Here is a 20675-nt window from a genome sequence, read left to right on the forward strand (position 1 = left end):
AAGTAAGCTACCGAACAGAAGGCTCAGTCTTTGGTAAGGATGAATTTGATGTGGGGAAGTAGTGCTTTATCGTCAAAACACCTCGTTATAGTATAACTCCATGTGGTTTTACATGCAGTCAATACCCAGATCCAGAGGTATTTATGAACTGATTTAACTGTTCTGCTAATGTGCAGATAATGCATGTCTAAGTTCAGCGTAACCGCAAATGAAACCACTGATGACAATTCACTTGCAGTTTCAGCACTTTATAGTAACTCTATGTGTTCATCAGCAGCTGCACTCGGTGTATTTCTCTCGTGAGGCCTCACCTGGAGCATTGTGTGCAGTTCTGGTATCCTCAGCATAAAAAGGACATGGAACTCTTGGAGCGAGGCCACGAGGATGATCAAGGGCCTGGAGCACCTCCCATATGAAGACAGGCTGAGGAAGTTGGGGCTGTTCAGCCTGGAGAAGAGAAGGCTGCGTGGAGACCTCAGAGCAGCCTTCCAGTATCTGAAGGGGGCCTATAGGGATGCTGGGGAGGGACTCTTCATTAGGGACTGTAGTGACAGGACAAGGGGGAACGGGTTCAAACTTAAACAGGGGAAGTTTAGATTGGATCTAAGGAGGAAATTCTTTCCTGTGAGGGTGCTGAGGCACTGGAATGGGTTGCCCAGGGAGGTTGTGAATGCTCCATCCCTGGCAGTGTTCAAGGCCAGGTTGGACAAAGCCTTGGGGTGAGATAGTTTAGTGTGAGGTGTCCCTGCCCATGGCAGAGGGGTTGGAACTGGGTGATCTTAAGGTGCTTTCCAACCCAAACCATTCTGTGAGTCTATCGCTGGGTGCTGCGCACAGGGAGCAGAAAGCAGCACATTGAACCATCCACTTTCAGCTCTTCAGCAAAACGAACTGAATCATTCCACACTTTGGGAACAGCTCTAGGACTGGTGCATTCCAACTCCTCCTGGTTTCTTCAGTCTTTCTTTGGGATCCTAGGTTCTGCTTGGAAGCATTGCGCCTACTTTGAAAGGGTTAAATCGCAGTGAATTGCCCTTGCTCTGAGGTATCCAGATTAGGAATTCTTGGAAAGCTGCATTTAGGTTTTATCTGTAGAGTTATAAATATTCAGCAAAGCTGAATTTGGGGTTTCTTGGTCAATATTTTTATCCTTATTACACTCAGTTTTTCTTGGAGAAAATATGCTCCAGGAGAGAGCAATTGTCAAAGAATTTATTCACTCCCACCTAAAAAGCATTTAATAGGATCGATATCTTCACCCAAATGATGCTGGGCATTGTCTATAATCTTGGTATTTTACTGTATTTTAATGGAACAAATCCCAGTTCTCCTTTTCAAGAGCTAGGAAACTTCTGTGGTGTGAAGGTGACTTGTTTTTACCCTGCCTCCTGTTTCAGTCTTGGCTTTGCCACAAGATCCTGCCCTTTACTGCGTTTCAGTTGTTCATTGGGGTGAGATGTGATGGAGGCTGCCGTCAGGCGGTACCGAGGGACTTGTGTAATGTGCAAAGGCTTGGAAGGAGTCCACACGTCCTGTAGCCCCGTGTCCCCTATCCTGACACTTCTTTAATGAAGTGTTTAATTCTTTAATGAAGTATTTAATCCTTTGATCGCAATATCGCCGCTTGTCGAGAGAGGGATGGACAGGCCCTCCCTGCGCGTCCGCGTTGCCAAGCAACGCCTAAAATGGCGGCCGCCGCGCTAGGCACGCTGGGAGTCGTAGTGCAGAATCCGCCAATCCCAGCACCCGCTGGGGGACGCGGGACTCCCCTTCCCAGCATCCCTCGCGCGCAGGCCGGCGGTGCTCCTCGGGGCAGGGCTGAGGGAGGGCACTCACCTGCTCGGAGGGGGGCGCAGGTAGGGCGTGGCGCTGGGGCTGCTGGGACTTGTAGTTCCGAGCCGCCGGTCCATCCAGCGAACACGGGCTGTTGTCCGGCAGGAGCGAACTACAACTCCCAGGTCACCGCGGGAAGCAGCGGGCAGGGCACCGCCTGAGGGCGGGGGGTACGAACGGGAGCCTGCCGCCGGTGCTGCCGGAGGTTGTTTCCTCAGGTGAGGGAGCGGCGGGGCCGGGCGGACGGGGACTCTCTGGTGGCGGCAGCGGTCGCGGTTCGGCGGCGGGGAAGGAGGGCTGCGAGCCCCCGGGTGTTGTCCGGTCCCCGGGCGTTGCCCCATTGTTCGGGGGGCGGGGGCGGCGGTGCGGGGAGGGTGTTGGGGCCGGCCCCCGAGCGGCGTCCCAAGGGGCGGGTGAAGGGTATGGGCCCAGCGGAGCAGGCGGAGGGAGAGCCCCCGAGCCCCTCTCCGGGCCGGGCGGGCTGAGGGAGCGGCGGTGGGAGTTTGCTGTGAGGGGTGAGGCTGGCGAAGAGTCGCCCCTCGGTCCGCCGTCTTGCCCCGCTGTACGAAGGGCGCTTGTTCGTGATGGGATTCACCTTGAGGGGCGGCGTTCTCGAGGTGGCGAACCCTCTCTGTATCATAGAACCCCAGACTGGTTTGGGTTGGAAGGGACCCTAAAGCTCACCCAGTTCCAACCCCTGCCATGGGCAGGGACCCCTTCCACTGGAGCAGCTTGCTCCAAGCCCCTGTGTCCAACGTGGCCTTCAACACTGCCAGGGATGGGGCAACCACAGCTTCTCTGGGCACCCTGTGCCAGCGCCTCAGCACCCTCACAGGGAAGAGCTTCTGCCTAAGAGCTCATCTCAGTCTCCCCTCGGGCAGGTTGAAGCCATTGCCCTTGACCTGTCCCTATATCCTATGTCCAAAGCCCCTCTCCAGGTTTCCTGTAGCCCCTTTAGGCACTGGAGCTGCTCTAAGGACTCCCCTTCAGGAGCCTTCTCGTCTCCAGGCTGAACCAGCCCAGCTCTCTCAGCCTGACTCCACAGGAGATAATAAAACTTTATAATAAATAATAAAACTTTTTAAATAAAACTTTTGGTCCAATAAAACATTAGATACTTTTTTCCTAATAAACTAACTCAGTTTGCCAGTTTTTTATCAATCGGAGGGTTTTTAGGGTTGTGAGGTTTTGGCTTTTTATTTTTCTGGATACACGAGCAAATATGTACTTCTATAACACAGAGTTTTATTGCACTATTCAGGCCATGCATCTCTTCAGCTTCCAAGGCATCTTTCCCTGTAGCGTATAGTTATGCTATTGGCAACCAGATTGCACTTGTATTCAGTTCTGCTCTCGGTTTTTAGAGGCTGCCACTACTGTTGTAACAGCAGAATGCCTTACTGCCAGATTTATTGTTGACAGAACAACAAGGAATTTGTTGTTGGTGTTAATTGGTGTTTGCTCTAAGCATATAACTGCTTTTGAAGCAAAGCCCCAGCTTAAAGTAGATATCTTCATTGTCTGAAACAGAAGGTGCGTGTGGTTTTAATTGCTGGTTGCTGGCCTGTTACCCAGTTGTTTTGATGTAAGGGGAGGGATAGTCTTTCTTTGCATGGGTGCATGCTAAGAAAGCTGGAAAAACAAGTCCTTCTTCAGCTCTAATTTATGAAAGATTGTTCTAAGCACAACCTTATCTGTTCTTCTTCCTTGCAGGTTTATTGTGAAACACTTGCAGCGTCAATGAGAAATTAGCAGCAAACCGCATACCGCAAGTGTTGGGTGTTATCCGGGGAAGATGCAGTGTTCTGGTGCATGCCTCTGAAGGAGCTGGTGAGTGAGAGTTCAGGCCTTTACAAGTCTGTTGCTTGTGAGGCTGCATTTTGACTTTCCTGGTGTTGCTGTTTCATCGTGACTAATTCAAGGTCACATCAGAATTAAGGAGCCTTTGGCAGTGGAATGAGTGTGATAGAGTTTCATTCTTTGGTCTGTTGAGTGAATTATAAAACCACCTGAAATTTAGGTAGTGTTTCCTTTTCCACCTACCTGAAAAAATTACTTTACTCAAGCAGTCCTCCAGCAGCACTTTAAGCAAGAAAGACACTGATGATACAACAGGAATAATAGACACACAGCTCTAGTATGGAAAATGTAGGTAGAAAGATGAATTAAAGATCACTTGCTTCCAGGAGTGGGAGGAAAATGCCTTCTAGCGCTTAGCGTTCATGAATTGAGTTCCTTTTAAAAGCAATGAGAGGAAGAATTCCCGTAGTGAATCTTGATCTGTTTAGCTTGTGTGTGGTGGCACTTGAGATCCAAGTTGACAGTGATTTGAAATTTGTTTCAAATGTGGAACTCTGGTGTGAAATACTCGTTTTAATTACAAAGTCAGTGTTCCCAAAACTGTGTTGGCATCTCGAGCATAAATACTTTCTAATCTGGGCTCCCGTTTGTGCATGCCTTTATCTTTTTTTTTTTTTGCCAGAATCCAAAGAGAAAATGCTGCCAAACATGAAACATATTCTAGGGGTCATACATTGTTCTGCCGTGGGTGTGCAAAACAATTTGTGTGGGTTTTGCTGTGTCTGATCCTGATCACATTCACATAGTTAATGTAAAAACTAAAGCTTCAGCTACCTCATTCAGAGGCATACTTAGTATTGGTGTATACTGAATGTCTTGGAGGCTTTAGGGCTTTTTCCTTTCTGAAGTTAAAATTACGGCCTAAAATATCATCGGTAGAACATCTATGATTGACTTGGGGCTGAAAAGCAGTAAAATGGGTTGTGTTAATTCCATGGGTTTAGGGAGGCTCATTAACAGTACAAATCCCTACTTAAGGTTGCTGTCTTGGAAGTTCTGCACTTGATTTAGGCTCTGACTTACAACTTACAAGCTCTTTTCAACCTTGCTGAGGTGTGGCACAACCAGACTTTAGGAACACTATGTATGTTTTCCAGATGGTTACATATAAAAACAATATGGATGCCTAAGTTTGTCTGATATCTTTCATGGGTATTAGCCTAAAAAAAGAGCTTGAATTTCTGTCTCATACAGGCCAATGCTATTTATATATTATTACATATTAATATTATATATTATGTTAATAGGCTTCTAATTTTTACTGGCAGAGAGCAAATCCAGCAGGATGTGAAGAAGTGGCTTTGGGACCTGGAGTAAAATGTAAATTGAGGAAATATGACATACATCTCCTATGTTTGGAAGCTTTAAAGCAGTTTGTTCATCTCTGCTTTCATTTTCCTGTGATTAAAATTGGTTCAAATAGAAAAGCAACCAAACAACCACATACGCATATATATGTGTGTGTTTATATACATAAGCTTATATATAGAGAGAGATATTTATACATGTAAGCTTAGATACTGTCTCTCTCTCACTGAAATAAAAAATATTGGCTGATGAATCGAGGGCAGATAGATCTTGTGTCCTATTTCTACTTGGAACAGCTGCAGGGCACATGTTCTAGTTTGTTAGAATCACTAGTGGCTGTGAACAAGTATCTGCCCATAAATGCAGCAGTACTGTTGATTAGTATCTTGATTTATTTCAGGGATGGAAATAAAACCATTATTGAGCTTTTGCTATACAGCTATTTGCATTCACAAAGAGGAGGTTCAGGCACTTAGAAGGGGTTAGTTTTACAAATGTTTTCTTGTTTAGTATGAGTTGTTCCTGCAAATAAGTCTTTTTCTACATAACAAGAATATACTTGTTTAAACAAATCCCTTTTTCTTCTGCCTTTTCTGAATATTTACAGCTATTGTAATAATCAGGTATTGACAAAAATCCCTGCCTAGCATCCAAAACAATGAAGAATGTATCAGCAAATGTCTTTACCAACTCTGTTTTCACCAGAGGAACTCTTTCTCAGCCAAGCAGCAGTATCTCATTTCTGAAGATAGATTGTAGAAAACTGATAGGTAATAAGGCAAACTCTGTGTATTTGTTTAAAATACATCCATTTAACATTAGACTCCCCTGGACTGCCTTGAAGAATCTTACAGTCGTGCTATTCAACTTGTACTTCACAAGAAAAGCATGAAAAGAAAACCCCTGTTTTTAAGAGGTTAAATGTGTAAATTAATTTATACCCAATGTAATCTAAACCAGAATTATTCATAGCATTTATATAAGTACACTTAGACACAAGTGGAAAGCTCTCTGGCGAACTAGATAAGTGCAATGCCTGCTTCAGCAATCATTTACTGAGTTGTAAGTAGTTTCTGTTGTGTTCAAATGTGCTCAAGAAGAAATGGTTACCATCAAAGCTCTCAGCTGGGTGTCCTCTGCTTTTGGGTGTAGGAGCTGCATTCTAGAAAGGTCCTCTCCTTTTATCTTCTGAGATGATTTCACTCTTCTGTTAAAGGAGGTGTTTGCTTTTGAGGTATCTTGTCACCTCAGGTACTGTTGAAAAATTACATCAAAGCTTTTTAGTCAGCAATGTGTAAGCTTAGCTGTAGATTACAAATGTATCTTTCCATATGTATAAGGTTCCCAAAGCTAAACATTCCCTGCTGGTTTTGGCAGTGCCATCACTTTCCAGCAGTTGTATAAACTACCATTACCCATCTTAATTTTCACCCAGGATGTGGTGGTAGTGCCATTCCTGAAGCTGTCTAGTTCTTAATATCTCACTCTGGTGAATCTGTGTGTACAAAGGCTCCTTGCTACTTACACTCCTTGGTTCCTATAATCTACCTTTCCAACAGCATGGCTGATCAGGTGCTGTCTGAACCTTCATCAGGTAACACTGCACACAGTGCACTTACATTGATTGCCTGCTTTTCATTTTACTATAGGTGTCATTAGGGTATGTAAATGTGAACTGATGAAATCATGGTTGCTGACAGACTCAACATCCATTGTTACGTCTAGATCAGAAGGTGTCACAACAGTGCAAACCTTCCCTCCCCTGCTCCAATCCTCACTGTCAAAATTAGTTGTAGCACTAAGGCTGGAGTTTGGCTTCCAGGATCTCAGTCGATATTAGAGCTTTCAGCTGATGGTGGACGATGATATGAAGTTTTCCCATCAAGCTTGTTTTGAAGGTGGGGCAACAGGCTATGATCTAAAAAAATGAAAGGAAATTAATCATAGGAAATGCTCAATGATTGTCTTCCTCAGAAAAGCAAGTTGCCAAGGGTCATGGTACGTCTTTTGCCGTCATTTAAAACCCCTCCACTGGATTCTTAGCTAACAAAAATAGTCACAAATCTCAGTTTGTGAAATGAGTCACTAAAGGAGTTTTCCCCTCCTTTCTTTCAGATGCTTTCCTCTTGTTAAGCTCTGGTTAGAGAGTCTTGTCTATCCCTATGTTTTATCTATCATATGAAAGACTATGTTTCCCTAAAGCTACCAGGCTGCAGGTACAGTAGTTCTGAGAACTGGATGTGGCTTCCAGCATTACATTGACTAGAGAATAGGCAGATATTATAATACTGACATAGGGAGTGTCTGAACAATATTGCTTTTTAGTTTATCCAAACAATTTAATTAAAGATGTGGACTTCCTTTAGGTGATGTGTGGAGTTACACAGCGAAAGTGGAAGGGGAAAAGAGCAAGGCTGGCTGTGATGTTCTGTTCCACATTGAGGAGGGCTGTTCTTGGGCTCTTGAGAAATCCTCCTTATTAACAGACTTCATTAATGCTTCATGACTGTGCTGTCATGGACAAAAATGATTGCAGTACTGCCTTTCCAAAGTGGTGGGTGCTCTCTGTCCTGCTCCAAATCCATCACAGTTGACTGCTGCAGAGAGGAGCCTGTAGCTGTGGGGAGGCTTATCAGCAGCGGTGCCAGGCGGTAACCGTTCTGTTGCAATCACATTGATTTTTAGAGCCTGGGTGTGGAGTAGTCTCTGCATGGCCCAGTTTGGAGCAGACTGATAAGGCTCCTTGTTCCTTAGCAACCACAGTCTGCATAGCCAGAAGCCTGCCCCTCTGCAGCTGGAGGGAAAACTCTGAATGCTTCAAATTTGTATCTTGAACCTAAGGTAAGTCATTCCCCTAAGCCCCCTCCAGCAGATTTAGCTTAAAGGCCTCTGCATTCAAATAAATGTGTTAGCAAAAGTTCCTTAACAAAAGGCAAGCATAACTTCTCTGTCATTAATAAAACATTCTGATTTCTTTCCCTTTTCTTATTTAGATCTGTATCTTTCCTGGGCATGGAGGTGCCATATGTGCTTCTCTTAACTAGACTTGTAGCCGAAGTTGCCAGCAAATCTACTGAAAGTTTGGTAGGTACTTCATGGTTTTTTGCTGTGCTATAAAACAGATTATTTTCCTCTGACATTGCAGCTTATAGAAGGCTTTCTAATTTAACAGAAATGATCTATACTGCTAGCAGTCATTAACTGCAACTTTGGCAATGGGTCAATTTGCTGTGATGGCTGATTGCCTATTACAGCATTGAGTTTTTCCTCATCATGTGCTTGTGTAGGCAAGCAGGGATGCAACTGACAACACCTCACACTGTGTGGAAAAAAGCATGATCCAAAAAATCCCACTTTTCAAGCTGCTTGGCAGTTTAACTACAAACAGCCCCAAACCTGGATTACCCAAAAGTTAACTTTTTTAATGGCTGAAAAGCTCTGAAGCAAACACTGCTTCAAGTCACAGAGTATAAAGTTCTCCTTGCAGGAGAGTTTGAACAACAAAACCCCGTAAGAAACTGGTCTTAAGCACGTTATCTATAGATCTTTTGGCTCTTTACTGTAGCCTCCTAATTTCAGTTTTGACAGTCCCAGACATTTCCCCTGCTAGCTTTGATCTTTGTCACTCCTGGATTCGATGGCTTTTGCTGATAAGCAGGGTAGCACCGGCTGTTACCTGTTAGGTATATTTAAGTTACTTCTATGGGTAAATATAGATAAGGTCTTGTTACTTTCCACCAAGAATACTTCACCCTTTTAAAGACTGATTTGACTTGCTGTATTCTTTAGGGGAATGCACCTGCACAACTTTAAAAGGCTTTGGGGTTTTGTGTTTTATTTTGCTTGTAGAGATTCAGAGAGTGGCTGTGCCCAAGTCTACCCAGGATGGTTCTAATATCTATCATGGAGTTTCTTACAACTGTTTACCTCTAAGCTTATGTCACAGCTTGTTGTAATTTGTAAATAGCTTTGAAACTGGCTTTTATAAAAATAAGCTACGTGCCTTCAGGATACATGAAGTTATTCTTTGCTATTAAATGTGGAAGGAAGAAGCTTTTATAGTTCTGCTGGATTGCTTTGCTGAATGTAGAGGTTATTGTCACTTGCAACATGGGAAATTTAGTGAAAACTAGGGTTTTCCACTGATTTTTGCAATAGTATTTCTGAGCAAATCTCTCAGGATATTTGTGTGGTGCTGAACTGTGTTTCACTGAAGATTTAGCAAGTAAAGCAGTTCTTGGAGGCTTTGTCCAATGTCAATGGCAGAGTGTGCATTTGTTCTCAAAGTGTTTGGGTAGCAGCAGCCAGGTCAAAATCAGGTTGATGGTATACCTAGCTTGTTCTCTCTTACTGCAGCAAGAGAGTTACAGCAAGTTTTACCTGCAGTTACAGCTTATTTCTCTGTAGACTGGTGTTGTTGAAGCATTTTAGTCGACTGAAGAACTGTGTGAAATGTAATTTCCTTCATTAGGTTTCAGAAACGGAATGCTGTGTGGATATGTTGGATTCCAACAGTTCCTGTCCAGTATCCAACCAGTGCAGTCCAGGTATGGTGTGGCATTGCTTAATAAAATTCCACATGGGTTTTGACAGTTAACACCAAAATGCAGCACCTGGTTAACCAGGGAGTGAAAACAAAAATCATTAGTGCATGTACCTATTGAATTCTTGCTTCCTTTGTATACACAAGGTGAAGCCCTTTATGACTCACAAATGTTGTCCTTGCATGTAAGGAGAATAGACAACTATTAATAAGGTTATTCTCTATCTTTTTTTATTTAGTGTGCAGTTGGATTGTGGTAAGAGCTATTGCAAATGCTTAAAAGCCCTAAAAGCTCCTATAATGAGCATAAAAGCAGAAAATGCTGTAATGCCTATTGAAGGGAGCATTAAGAATTATTCCAATATTGCTTTGTTAGCACAGAATGCCTCACTCCTCCTTGAGCCTTACATGTAGAGATGTTTTTCTTCTAAATGAAGTGGAAAACTTCTTTTGACACTCTCCAGCAGTAGCAAAAGGGTGGGCTCTTTTTTTAATGCCATTTTCTTTTAAATGACAGAGTAAAAGTGAGTGAAGAATTAGTGGCTTTAAAATTGAGGTCCACTTCTGGGTTCAGTCATTTCCTTGTGGTGGTTGTTAAAGCATTTTAAGCCTATGTTCACTGGTTTGTTAGCTTCTCTACCTGTTGCTTCATTTAAGGCATTCATTTCTGCTTCTAAATTATCTTAGATATGGTGTAGTCCACTGTCTCCAGGTTATGGGATCGTGTTCTCTTGAATCTTATTGTAAACTGATAATCTACCAATACCTTTGGTGTCAGCTAAGTGCTTTGATCCTTCCTTCCTATGACTATAGAAAGTCTTTCCTTTACATTGGATCTGTTCGTGTTTAGATTAAATATCAGACATGATTTATTACTGTGAGCATCAAATGTGCTGCTTCTCTCTAAGGAAAACGTAGCAGCAGAGCTGTTTTCAAATCAGCACCTTACTAATGGTTTGCTTTATGGAATAATTGATACCAGTTTGGCTCAAGGCTCTATAGAACTGGATTTTAGCCAGCACAGGAAGTTTTTCTCCCTTTAAATGAAGACTGTAATAGGATCTAGTAGGAATATCCTTCTAATCTTCATGTCTCAAGTCTAAACCTCAAGTGAAACCACCACAGCTTTATTGTATTAGATGAAGTTGTTATTGAAGATGTGCCTAACTTTTTTACTTTGTCTTAACAAAGACAGAGCAATATGTGCATTTAAACATAAATTGAGAGATCTGAACATTGAAGACATAGGCCAAGGTGAAAGTTTAATCAGGTTCCAGCCTGCATGAGAGGGTGACTGATAGAAACCACTTGCCATCTGTCACGGAATAGTTTGAACGGGTTTGGCTTCTCCTTAAAGTGAAACAAATAGTATAATACTTGAGAGGACTGAGGCATGGGGAAAAGACTGCATTGTGGCAGTATTTGTGGTTATAGCTTCAAGTGATTGACAACAGGTCCCTCAGCATCTTTCTTCCTCCAACAACACTGATTCTTAGCGTCTTTGTCGCTGCCTACTTCCATTTTCGATACAATATATTAAAATGGCATTAAATTTTGTTTTGACAGTGGATGACCTCTGAAAATGTAAAATTCTGCTGCTTTTTTTTACTGTTGAGGGTAGTTACAGGTTGTGAGACACTTCTTCAAACTAAAACATGTGAGGCAGTGAATGGAGCTATGTTGAAATTGCCCTCTGGGAGTTGTTTGCTTGTAACTCTTCCTCCTTTTAGGCCCTTGAAAGAGTCTACCTGTCATGGAACAAACACTGAAATGAAACCTTTTAACTTGTAGAACATGATAGGAAGCAGGAGATGTTTGTAACTGGTTGACAGACAGAAGGAGTTTGTTGCCTCTACCTCTTTCTGAAGACTAGGAAAGATCTCGAGGATGGCTTTTGTTGTTTCACACCTCTGTACATCTTATTCTTATGCAGGTTGTTACAGACAATGGAATGAGGATGGTAGTAGCAGCTGCATTAAATGCAAAAATGAAACCCTTCCTGTTTCATCTGTTTACAATCTGACTGAATGCAGAAATAGTGAGTCATTTACCATCCCTTTCTTTTGAAGGGGGGGATTTTGGTACTGCAATCTCTCCTTGCATGTGTGGTCCTGCAAAGAGTGTTCAAGAAGGCATCAAATGATTCAGATTAACTTTTTCCCTTCTCCCTTGTAACACTTCAACCTTTCCCAAAGTCCTGATTTATCTGTGAGCTTTCAAACACGTAACAAAACCTATGGAAACTTTGAAATTTGATTTGCAGGAACTGTGCAGAATGGAAACAGTCCAAGAGTTTAGAAGGGGAAAACAAATCCAACTCTTGCTATGTATTAAAAGTACCTAATCTGTGAAGCCAAATGCAACATTAAAAAGTAAAAACATCAAAATGATTCAACTTGCAGGGTATGACCTGTGCCAGACATAAAGTGAACATGAATTTTGTGGCTGCTTTAATCTCTGCTGTAAGAAAAAGGCAGTTGCTGTTGGAGACTTTTCCAGAGCACAAACCAGCTCAGATTGTACTAGAGCTGTTTGAAAAATCTCTGTTAAGAAAGTTGGATTCATTTTGTATGTGTTCTTTGAGGTGAGAACCATTCACTTCCTTGTAAATGTTTCTGATGGAAGAGATAAGAAACTTCATCTAAGTTTCTAAGTGGGAAATGCGCAAGTGAATTCTTTTCTTTTTGGATATTTTATGATGTTTGTTTGCTTCTTTCTTTTGAAATTCTCAACAATACTGTAAAGTATGGGTTTTTTTTTTCATGGGAGAAATCAGGATTCTTACACAATATCAAATAATTACTCAGAAATATAATAGCCTTTTATTGAGATTTCCAACAAACCTGTAGCGTTTGTCAGATTTTACTGAAAGAAAACTTCTCTTTGATTCCAGTTGGGATCAGAGGAATGAATTTCCAAATGAATATAAGCACCGTGACTCCTTTCATCCAGAACATAGGTGAGTAAATGCAAACAGCTACTGAGAGCAGGCTTTGTGATTATTCACTGCATACCAGCCCCTTCATGACATTGCATTTGAAACAAGTTGTAAAATGTTTTTTTTTTCTATAGCATAGGCTTCGTTCTAAATGTAAAAGCCATTTTTCCTGTTTCTGGCTTGTTCTGAACAGAATCTTTTGTAAGTCTTAGAGCTGAATTTTGAGGTAACTGTATATTACTGAATGGTTCTTTCATCTTGTCCCAGTGTTCTTGTGGGGTTTCATAAATCACTTTGAGTTTTGAACCTTATGCTGCAAGAGCTTTGGTTTGGGGGGTGAGGCAATATGTTACCCAAGTGTTACATCTTGGTTAGCCTTCCTATAGGCTGATTTTATCACTGCTGACCACTCACTTCTGTTAATTCATCTCCTAAAAATGCTTGTTTGACACTGGTAAGAATAATACAAACTGAGACTATTTAGGTAGCAGCATTGTAAGAGATAAGATGCCAAATGATATGATTTAGGTCAGTGTTCTTAAAAAGGAAAGCTAAATCACGATTGTTTTAGCTTCAGACTTGGATGCTGCTGATGCCTTTCTAACATTCGTCCTGGCATGAGTCTATACTTGACTGGAAGTATCTAGTGCTCTTCAGAATGAAGACTTCTCAAGCAGAGCTTGTCAGATCTGTTGTCCCAGTTTGCCTGTGACAAGATCATAAACAACTTTTGTTTCTTAAAATGCTTGCTCTTTGGGATCATAAATAAATAAAGAAGCAGAATAAATATACAGGGCATTTTTTGAAGCAGGGAAAGCAGAATAGAGGTGAAGGAGGGCACCTTTTGCCAGTGTTTGCCTCATGGGGATGGTTTCTGTATCAGTCACTTGTGGAAAACATAATATTGGGTGTATTGTACCAGTGGTATATTGACTGTTGACAGGTCCTGTCTTTAGGAGACTTCATTAAGAAGAACAGTATTAATGTTGAGTGCCTCCCAGCACTGGTTGCAAAAGTTATATCAAAGAAACAGAAGGATGGATTAACAATTTGTGGGTATCTTCAGAAAAGTAGGGACTGAGGCTTTCCTGACATTAGGCAGGTTGCACTAGGAAGTTGTTCATCGAATGAAATGAGTATTGAAAGGTCTTTGCAAGGGTTTCAGTGAGGTCTGTCTGTATATTAAAAAACAGCACACCACCAATTTTTCATTTCCCCTCCTGTGAATATCAGGAACTTGTTTTATATCTTTAACCCTTCTATTAGAAGAGATTTCTAGTGAATAATGGTCTGTTTTCTCTTTCTCTCTCTCTTTAAATATTTTGTCTCTGTACAGGGGGCCCAGAAGTGGCAGCCTCTCTCATCTTAGGGACATTTTTCATCAGTGTATTCCTGATTCTCTCTGTTGCTTCTTTCTTCTACCTCAAACGTGCCAATAAACTTCCTAATGTTTTCTACAGAAGAAATAAAGGTAAAATACCTCTAATTGTCTATTTAATCTCTCCAGTTTTGGCTTTTGCTTAGTTTCTGAATTGAAAACCTTTTCAGTTTCTTCCTGGCAGTGTTCTACTGTACCTACTGCTGTCTCTTGATCATCCAAAGCAATGCAAACTAATGACTTTTTTCCCCCTGCTATGTGTTTATGGTATCATGTTTTCACAGCAGTGTTTAGGATGTCTCTTCTTGCTGTGCTTGGGTGCATATCACACAATATCTCTCACTAATCCAGCTATGGCTTTCAAAGGTTTGCCAGAGTACAGTACTTGACATTAGTTGTCACTGATACCTGATTTCAGAAAGGGAGGAAAGGAATCCATGAGTGCTTTTTGCACAGAGGGCATTCTTATGGAACTTAATCCTATTTGTTTATTTCAGTACACAAAATGCCAGATATCTATAAAGCTTTACAAAAAACAGTTGTTTTTCTTGGTTTGGAGAGAAGGGAATTGTAATGCTAAAGGGCAGTGTACTTACCATGGATGTGTTAGCAGGAGAAAGGGAATGGAATGTGAGGTTCCTCATTATTGCACTCCTCATTCACCTGTGTTTGCCCTCTAGATGCAGGAGCTACTGGGGCTTGGAAGAGTCAACTGCCTCATTATTTTTAAAGCAAACACCCCTTAGCTTTTCTTTTTATAATGAAATTTATTCTTGATTTCTGCCATCCCTCTTCTGAGCAATGAAGCCATGTAACTAAAACGCAGTGAGCTGACTTCATGCCAAAGTGACTGCAGAAAAGCTAGGGAAAGAACACCTGGGATGTGCTTAGCTATAGGGCACTAAGGCTCTATGTAGACATCTGGCCTGTTCAGATGCTTCAGTTTGAAGTTGTTCTGTGCATCCACGTTTTGCTGGTCTGCAGTTTCTAGGAGATGGTGAGCAAACAGTGGGATGTGCTGTCTCCATTCTGCCCAGTATTTTGTGTGAAACTGAGTTTGATCTATGACTCTGTCTCACCCTTTCTATACAGTTTTGTATTCCCTTTGAATGATTCCCATGACAACCTCTGGCACAGCATTTGCTGTGTTAGAGCTCCTTCTGTTGAAAGCAAGCTGTTTACTGGTTAGGTCTGCTAAATAAATACACCTTCTGTTATCTTCTTTCACAGCTTACAGGACCAAGTTGAAGCTAGACTGTCATAATAGAAATAAGCTTAAAAAGAGAAAAGGGTGTGGGTAGAGCAGTATCATTCAATTGTTTGGCTAAGAGTGTTGTATCCAGTCATAGTAACTTCATGGATCATCACATTCCCAGTCTCTGTGAGGAGTGTGATGTTTCATGTCAAAGTAGCTACCGAAGGTCTATATTGATCAGTAGTGCCATAGGAACTGCTAGTATCCTAATCACAACTGCCATATTGACAGCCCTAGGTTGCTTTGGCATGTGTCTTCAGGTAAATACGGTTAGTACAAGATTCTCCTGCAGTTTTTAAGTGGGCCAGGAGCTGTTGTACTATGACATTTTGAAGCTGGCAGGACACCAGATTTCTGAGGCTTCAGTGGTACTGGTCTGACAGCTGCATTTTGTACTGATAGTGCACTCTGGTCCAGCAGGCTAAAGCATTGATGTCCTCTGAAGGAAAAGCACTAGAAACATTTCTCTGCCTGTTATCATGTTAGCTTTCATGCTGTCTAGAGGATGATTGTCACATGGCAAATAAAGTGGGCAACCTCTTGTATAAAAGGATTGGATCTTTCACTGCTCAGTTGTTTTCTATTTGTACTGCCTGGCAGTTGGCTCCAAGTGCTGTTTTTCCTACTGAAGAAGCTTCATATTAAAAAGCTATTGCTGTGGCTACCTTCTTTGCAAGCACAATAAGTCATACATGGAGAACTTTGCAATCCTTTATCTCTAATCCTGAAAGGACTCCTACAGAAAGTCTATTCTACTAATGGGCTTTCTGAATGTTCTGCTCTGGTTTGATAGTCTTTGTTGCAAAACTATTATTTTAACAATGGAACTGCTCTGTTGCATGCATGTATGTTTAGAACACTACCAGTTCTAGCCTTCTAGATTAATGATGGTTAGTCTCTCTCTTTCTCTCTTTTAGCATCTGTTCTCCAGCCTAGTGAAACAGTAAGTAAATTCTGCCCTTCCAATAGGAGCAAGCAAGCATAAAACATCAAGTACATCATAACTTCATGTTCTGACAGTTCATCAGGGAGCTACTTAATCAGAAATAAAAATAAAAGCTGTTTTGGGGTTCTTTGTCCAAACTGGGAAAAAAGTGAAAGATAAATACTGACCATACAGACTCTGTTGAGCTACTTTCTCCAGTGATTTACACAGTAAATAGTACTGGAACCCTAAAATGTTCCTGTATTTTGTAATGAAAGACTGTGAAGACAAAAGTTGCTTTGTCTGACATGCTCATTCTTCTGTTATGCAGGCATCCATGATACCTCCCCCATCTTCTTCAGGTGAGGAACTGTTCTCTAGAGCATGTTGTTGGCTTCCTTTTCACTCATCTCATATTGAAAAGCAGGCAAAAAAATGATAGAAAATGGTACAGATTTAGAGTGACTAGGAAAGTGGATTTATTTGGCCAGGGCCATACGGTAAAATACGTTGTCTCTGTGCTTGAACTTTCCAGACAGTGACAGAACTTGTGGTGACTTAAAGGTGAGACTGACCCAGTCTTCTAAGATATTAAGTAATAATGGCCTTCCGAGTTCAGCTACATTCCTGGTCTTGCTTCTCATGTGTGCATAGGCCTTTTTTAATCAAGGTGCTACAATTAAGAAGAAAGTACAGTTGTGGAGGTTTTTGTTAGGGCTGCAAATGGAAAGCTGCATGTACTGTAAACCCTGGAGAAGAGAAGCTGTGTGGTCATCTCAGAGCAGTTTCCAGTATCTGAAGGGGGCTACAAGGATGCTGGTGTAGTGATGTAGTGATAGGACAAGGGGTGATGGGTTCAAACTGAAACAGGGAAGTTCAGGTTAGATATAAGGAAGAAGTTCTTTACTCTGAAGGTGCTGAGGCCCTGGCACAGGTTGCCCAAAGAAGTTGTAAATGCTCCATCCTTGGCAGTGTTTGAGGCCAGGCTGGACAGAGCCTTGGGCGACATGGTCTAGTGTGAGGTGTCCCTGCCCATGGCAGAGGGTTGGAACTAGGTGATTTTAAGGTCCTTTCCAACCCTAACCATTCTATGATTCTAAATAACAGAGATGCCAGTTTGAAATGAGCACCTGATTTATTAGTCCATTAGAAGCTTGCTTAACAAGTGTATTTGTGGCCTTTTACCACATCAGCTCTATGTAGGGGTTTTGCGGTTCGTTTTAGTATGTGGTGTTTGGGGTTTATAAGATCCAGAGTGACTTTGGTCACTCAGGAAGTGTTGGTTTCCTTGTGGTGGTATGAATGGATGATAAAAGCATGACAATACAGGTGCTAATGATCTTTCTGTGCCCACCCTTTCAGTTCGGAAGCCGCGATATGTCAGACGGGAGCGGTCACTAGTGACATCTGCATCTGCTGCTATGATCTCTTCTTCCGAAACCAGGGTCAGCAATGTTTAGCCTTCCTTCTTGACTGAGGACTTGATAAGTGTACACAGTGTGAAAGAAGCTCTTTCTGAATCCACTGAAGTGCCAGGAAAACATCGCAAGCAGCTGACCTAAATGGAAGCCAAATTACTGTGTCAAAAGGGATTGTGCCAAATGTTAACAGAGAAATGAACTAATGCAAAGACACTGATGACAGGCTACATCCAGTTCAGTGCTTTGGTGATCTTGAAATGCACTATCCCAGCTCTGTGGTTCCATTTGTCTCCTACAGATGCTGTGTTTGAAACCTTTATAAAGAATCTGCCTTTCTTTGTTACACTTTCAGTTTTGGCAAGTTCTTCTTCCTGTGTTGTGGTGTGTTCTGTGTCCCCAGAGCTGAATGTCTCGATGCTGCTGGCCAACAGAAAATACTGGGATCACTCAAGGATGAGGACTTGTTTGAAGGACCCACTTGTACGTGCTGACACTAAGTGCCACTGCTATAATGTTCTAGGACACTATAACAACACTTCACGTTCAGTATCCTTTTGAAGCAAAAACTGATGCCTCCTGAAGCATTCTCTTCAGCCTTTGACATAGCTGACCCTGGTTTTTAACTGTGAATATAGACACACTGTCCAGATACTCTTGTTCTTGGTGCTTTTGAAGGCCGTGGTCAGTATGAGTCCAATCCCAAATGTGGGAATTTGTTGGGAAGCTTTTCCATCTGACTTCAGCTCACTCCTTGGATAAAAAGCCATTTGCTATGGCTTTGTAACTGATAGGCTGGTATGTGTGTGCTGCCAAGACTGTCTCTGCTAGCTTCCTTCCCTTAACACAGCACTTGAAGGGAAACCCAAATTCCTGCAGAGAAGCTGTGCATCCTTTAGACATGTCAGTGAGTGTTGAGATGATCTGGAGAGGTCAGGTGAATTTCTCCCAATGCAATAAGGGGTTTCTTTGGTCAAGCCCTTCACTAACATGCCTGATGTGCAGGCCAGCACCTTAAGACAGAGTTCAACAAGTATTTCCTTGTTGGAAGTGCCAGCTAAATAGCTCCTACTTTCATGCTTGTCCTTGCCCATCTTATGCCAGTGGTGTGGCTGAGGAGTCACCTCAGCAGGAAATTAAAGTAGTATTTTTTGGTTAGACTATCTTTGACCAACTTTTCCTGATGTGGTTGACTCCGCTGCCACATGGACACCTGTATCAGTGCAACGGGCACACTGGAATGGGTATAGGAGTGGGTGACAGGGGAAATGAGTGAAAAACCTGAGCTTGCTATATCAGTCCGAGTGTCACTGTCACCATATGTGAAATTCTAACTATGCAGCTTGTGCATTCCCACCTACCTGTGTTGCTGTTGCCCGTTTTGGTTTAGCTGGCACTCCCTTGTGGGGCTGTGCTCCTAAAATAAATCGCTTGGAAGCTCTTCATCAGCACCCATTGGCATGAACATAAAGTGGAACAGTCAGTTCTTGTTTTCAGGAAAATGTGAACGGAACTGTCTTGAGCTGACATGACATCCATATGGAGAGTCCAAACCTTGTGATCCAGATTCCCTTTTCTCAGTGGCTAAAAGATGAGAACTGGAATGGGAGGAGATATATTTATCTTATTGAAGACACCTGGGTTTATGTAAGGTTCAGTGTGATTGTACTGACTTTTATCTCTCCCCTCACAAGGTAATGAGCTCTCTTGTAGCATCCGAACAAGCTAGGGCAAAGAGTTGCAATAAAGAACAAACCATGAAGAGGCCCCCGTGCCAAAAACAAAGCCTGAATTGCTGTATGAAGAAACTTAAGATTGTCTTTCACAATGATAAGTACATTTTTTATTCTACTTGACAAAACCAAGGCAGCAGACAATTCCATTTTGAGGCCCTTTCAGTCTGAAATGTGCTTTCTAGTTCCTATCTTCCAAGTTCAGGAAGTGGCAGTTTTGTTTCTGTCATTTTGATGTCTTTTTATCTCTGTGCTGCTGCCATTTTCCACAGGTAGAAATGATGTCTGGAGGTCATAGGTTTTTCCTGAACTTAGTTGCTGAGTATTTCCTTAACCACTAAGGAAAAAGGAGTAACTATGCAAAAAATACCAAGAAACTACACCTTTGAAAGCAGGGACTTTCTGCTTGCCAGTGTGTCAATGGTAGTGCATTCTTGTATTGCTTAGTTGCTAATGTATTCTTTCTACACATAAATTATTGAAGGATTATTCATGTCATTGTACTGTCTGAACTCTTATCCTCAAGTGCATATTGTAACTGAGTTTAATGCTCGAACTCCTGTGCAGCCAAGTTTCAATGATAACATCTCTCTTCCCCTTCCATGCTCTTTTCCCAGCCAACAGACTCTTTTAAATGGAACATTTCTACTATTTTTCTTGTGTTTCAGGAACTGTTCAGCTTTTGTTGTTGTCTGACACAGTAGACTCTTGCTCTAAACAGTTTCTCATCCGTTTGCACTGTCAGATATATAATGTGGTGGTTTGGTTTCCATCTCCCTCCTAAATAATAATCCCTACCTATATATTTTAAGAAATTGGCTTAAATGACCCCTGATATTTAATGTATTTGTATATTTTTAAATTGTGCCAAAATAAACATATTTGACCTTTTTTATTTTAAGGACTCTGGAGGTCTTTCATGTGTTTCCTTCTCAAGCACACAGAATGACAGGAGCAAAATGAGCACCCGAAGTAGATCATTGTTTTAGCTCATGTGGTATGTTACCTTCTCCAGAGCTAAAGGGAGAAAGACAAAGGTCTCATGTGTGATCTTGCCCAGTCCTGCTGTAGAGGAGGGAGAGCCAGGCTGTTCTTCTGCAGGATCATTCTTTACACCTTATAACCGGATGGCAAAAGCCACCCGTAATGGCCTTAGTGTAGTGGCACGAAAGTAACTCATTAGCAGAGAATATAGCTTTCGTAAATGACAGTTTTTATAGTAGAGAGTGTTTACTTAAATCTCATTTGAAGAAGGCAGCAGGAGTAGCAGGAAAGCTTTCAAAGAGGAGGCTGTTAAACAGTGCCAAATATACCAGAAATTGAGATAATCAGGCCAATTTCGTATCAGTTGAAGTGAAGATTATGGTCTTGCGTTTAGGGGTTTGGCTATCTTCCCCCATCTGATCTCTGCTTAATTTAAAGTGTGTTCTTTTTTCCCTTTCCCATCCCTCCCTGGGAATTTGGTTCTCTTGTTGGATTTCTCT

General features: G+C 41.9%; 1 protein-coding gene across 3 annotated transcripts; it reads left to right on the forward strand.

Annotated features, from left to right (window-relative positions):
* The first annotated feature begins 1758 nt into the window (after positions 1-1758).
* On the forward strand, positions 1759-20092 carry CUNH1orf159 (chromosome unknown C1orf159 homolog). 3 transcript variants are annotated; one of them, XM_061450215.1, is made up of 10 exons: positions 1759-2051; positions 3547-3663; positions 7995-8085; positions 9473-9548; positions 11478-11582; positions 12438-12503; positions 13819-13953; positions 16033-16058; positions 16372-16402; positions 17403-20092. In XM_061450215.1, the coding sequence occupies exons 3-10, from the start codon at positions 8014-8016 to the stop codon at positions 17498-17500; spliced, it is 609 nt and encodes a 202-aa protein (XP_061306199.1). In that variant the 5' UTR covers positions 1759-2051; positions 3547-3663; positions 7995-8013; the 3' UTR covers positions 17501-20092. The 3 variants fall into 3 exon arrangements, with proteins under 3 accessions (XP_061306199.1, XP_061306198.1, XP_061306197.1); XM_061450213.1 differs by lacking the exons at positions 1759-2051; positions 3547-3663 and adding an exon at positions 7430-7842; XM_061450214.1 differs by lacking the exons at positions 1759-2051; positions 3547-3663; positions 16033-16058 and adding an exon at positions 7425-7842.
* Positions 20093-20675: the final 583 nt, after the last annotated feature.

Source organism: Pezoporus flaviventris, unplaced genomic scaffold, assembly GCF_033815535.1.
Source record: "Pezoporus flaviventris isolate CSIRO_AGI_PZ_B2104156 unplaced genomic scaffold, CSIRO_AGI_Pfla_v1 ptg000009l, whole genome shotgun sequence".
NCBI classification, from domain to species: domain Eukaryota; kingdom Metazoa; phylum Chordata; class Aves; order Psittaciformes; family Psittacidae; genus Pezoporus; species Pezoporus flaviventris.

Coding starts and splice junctions, on each gene's coding strand:
- CUNH1orf159 (XM_061450213.1), top strand. CDS start 7,814: ATGCTTCAAATTTGTATCTTGAACCTAAG. Junction 7,843..7,994: donor ATTTGTATCTTGAACCTAAG/GTAAGTCATTCC, acceptor TTTCTTATTTAG/ATCTGTATCTTTCCTGGGCA. Junction 16,059..16,371: donor TTCTCCAGCCTAGTGAAACA/GTAAGTAAATTC, acceptor TCTGTTATGCAG/GCATCCATGATACCTCCCCC.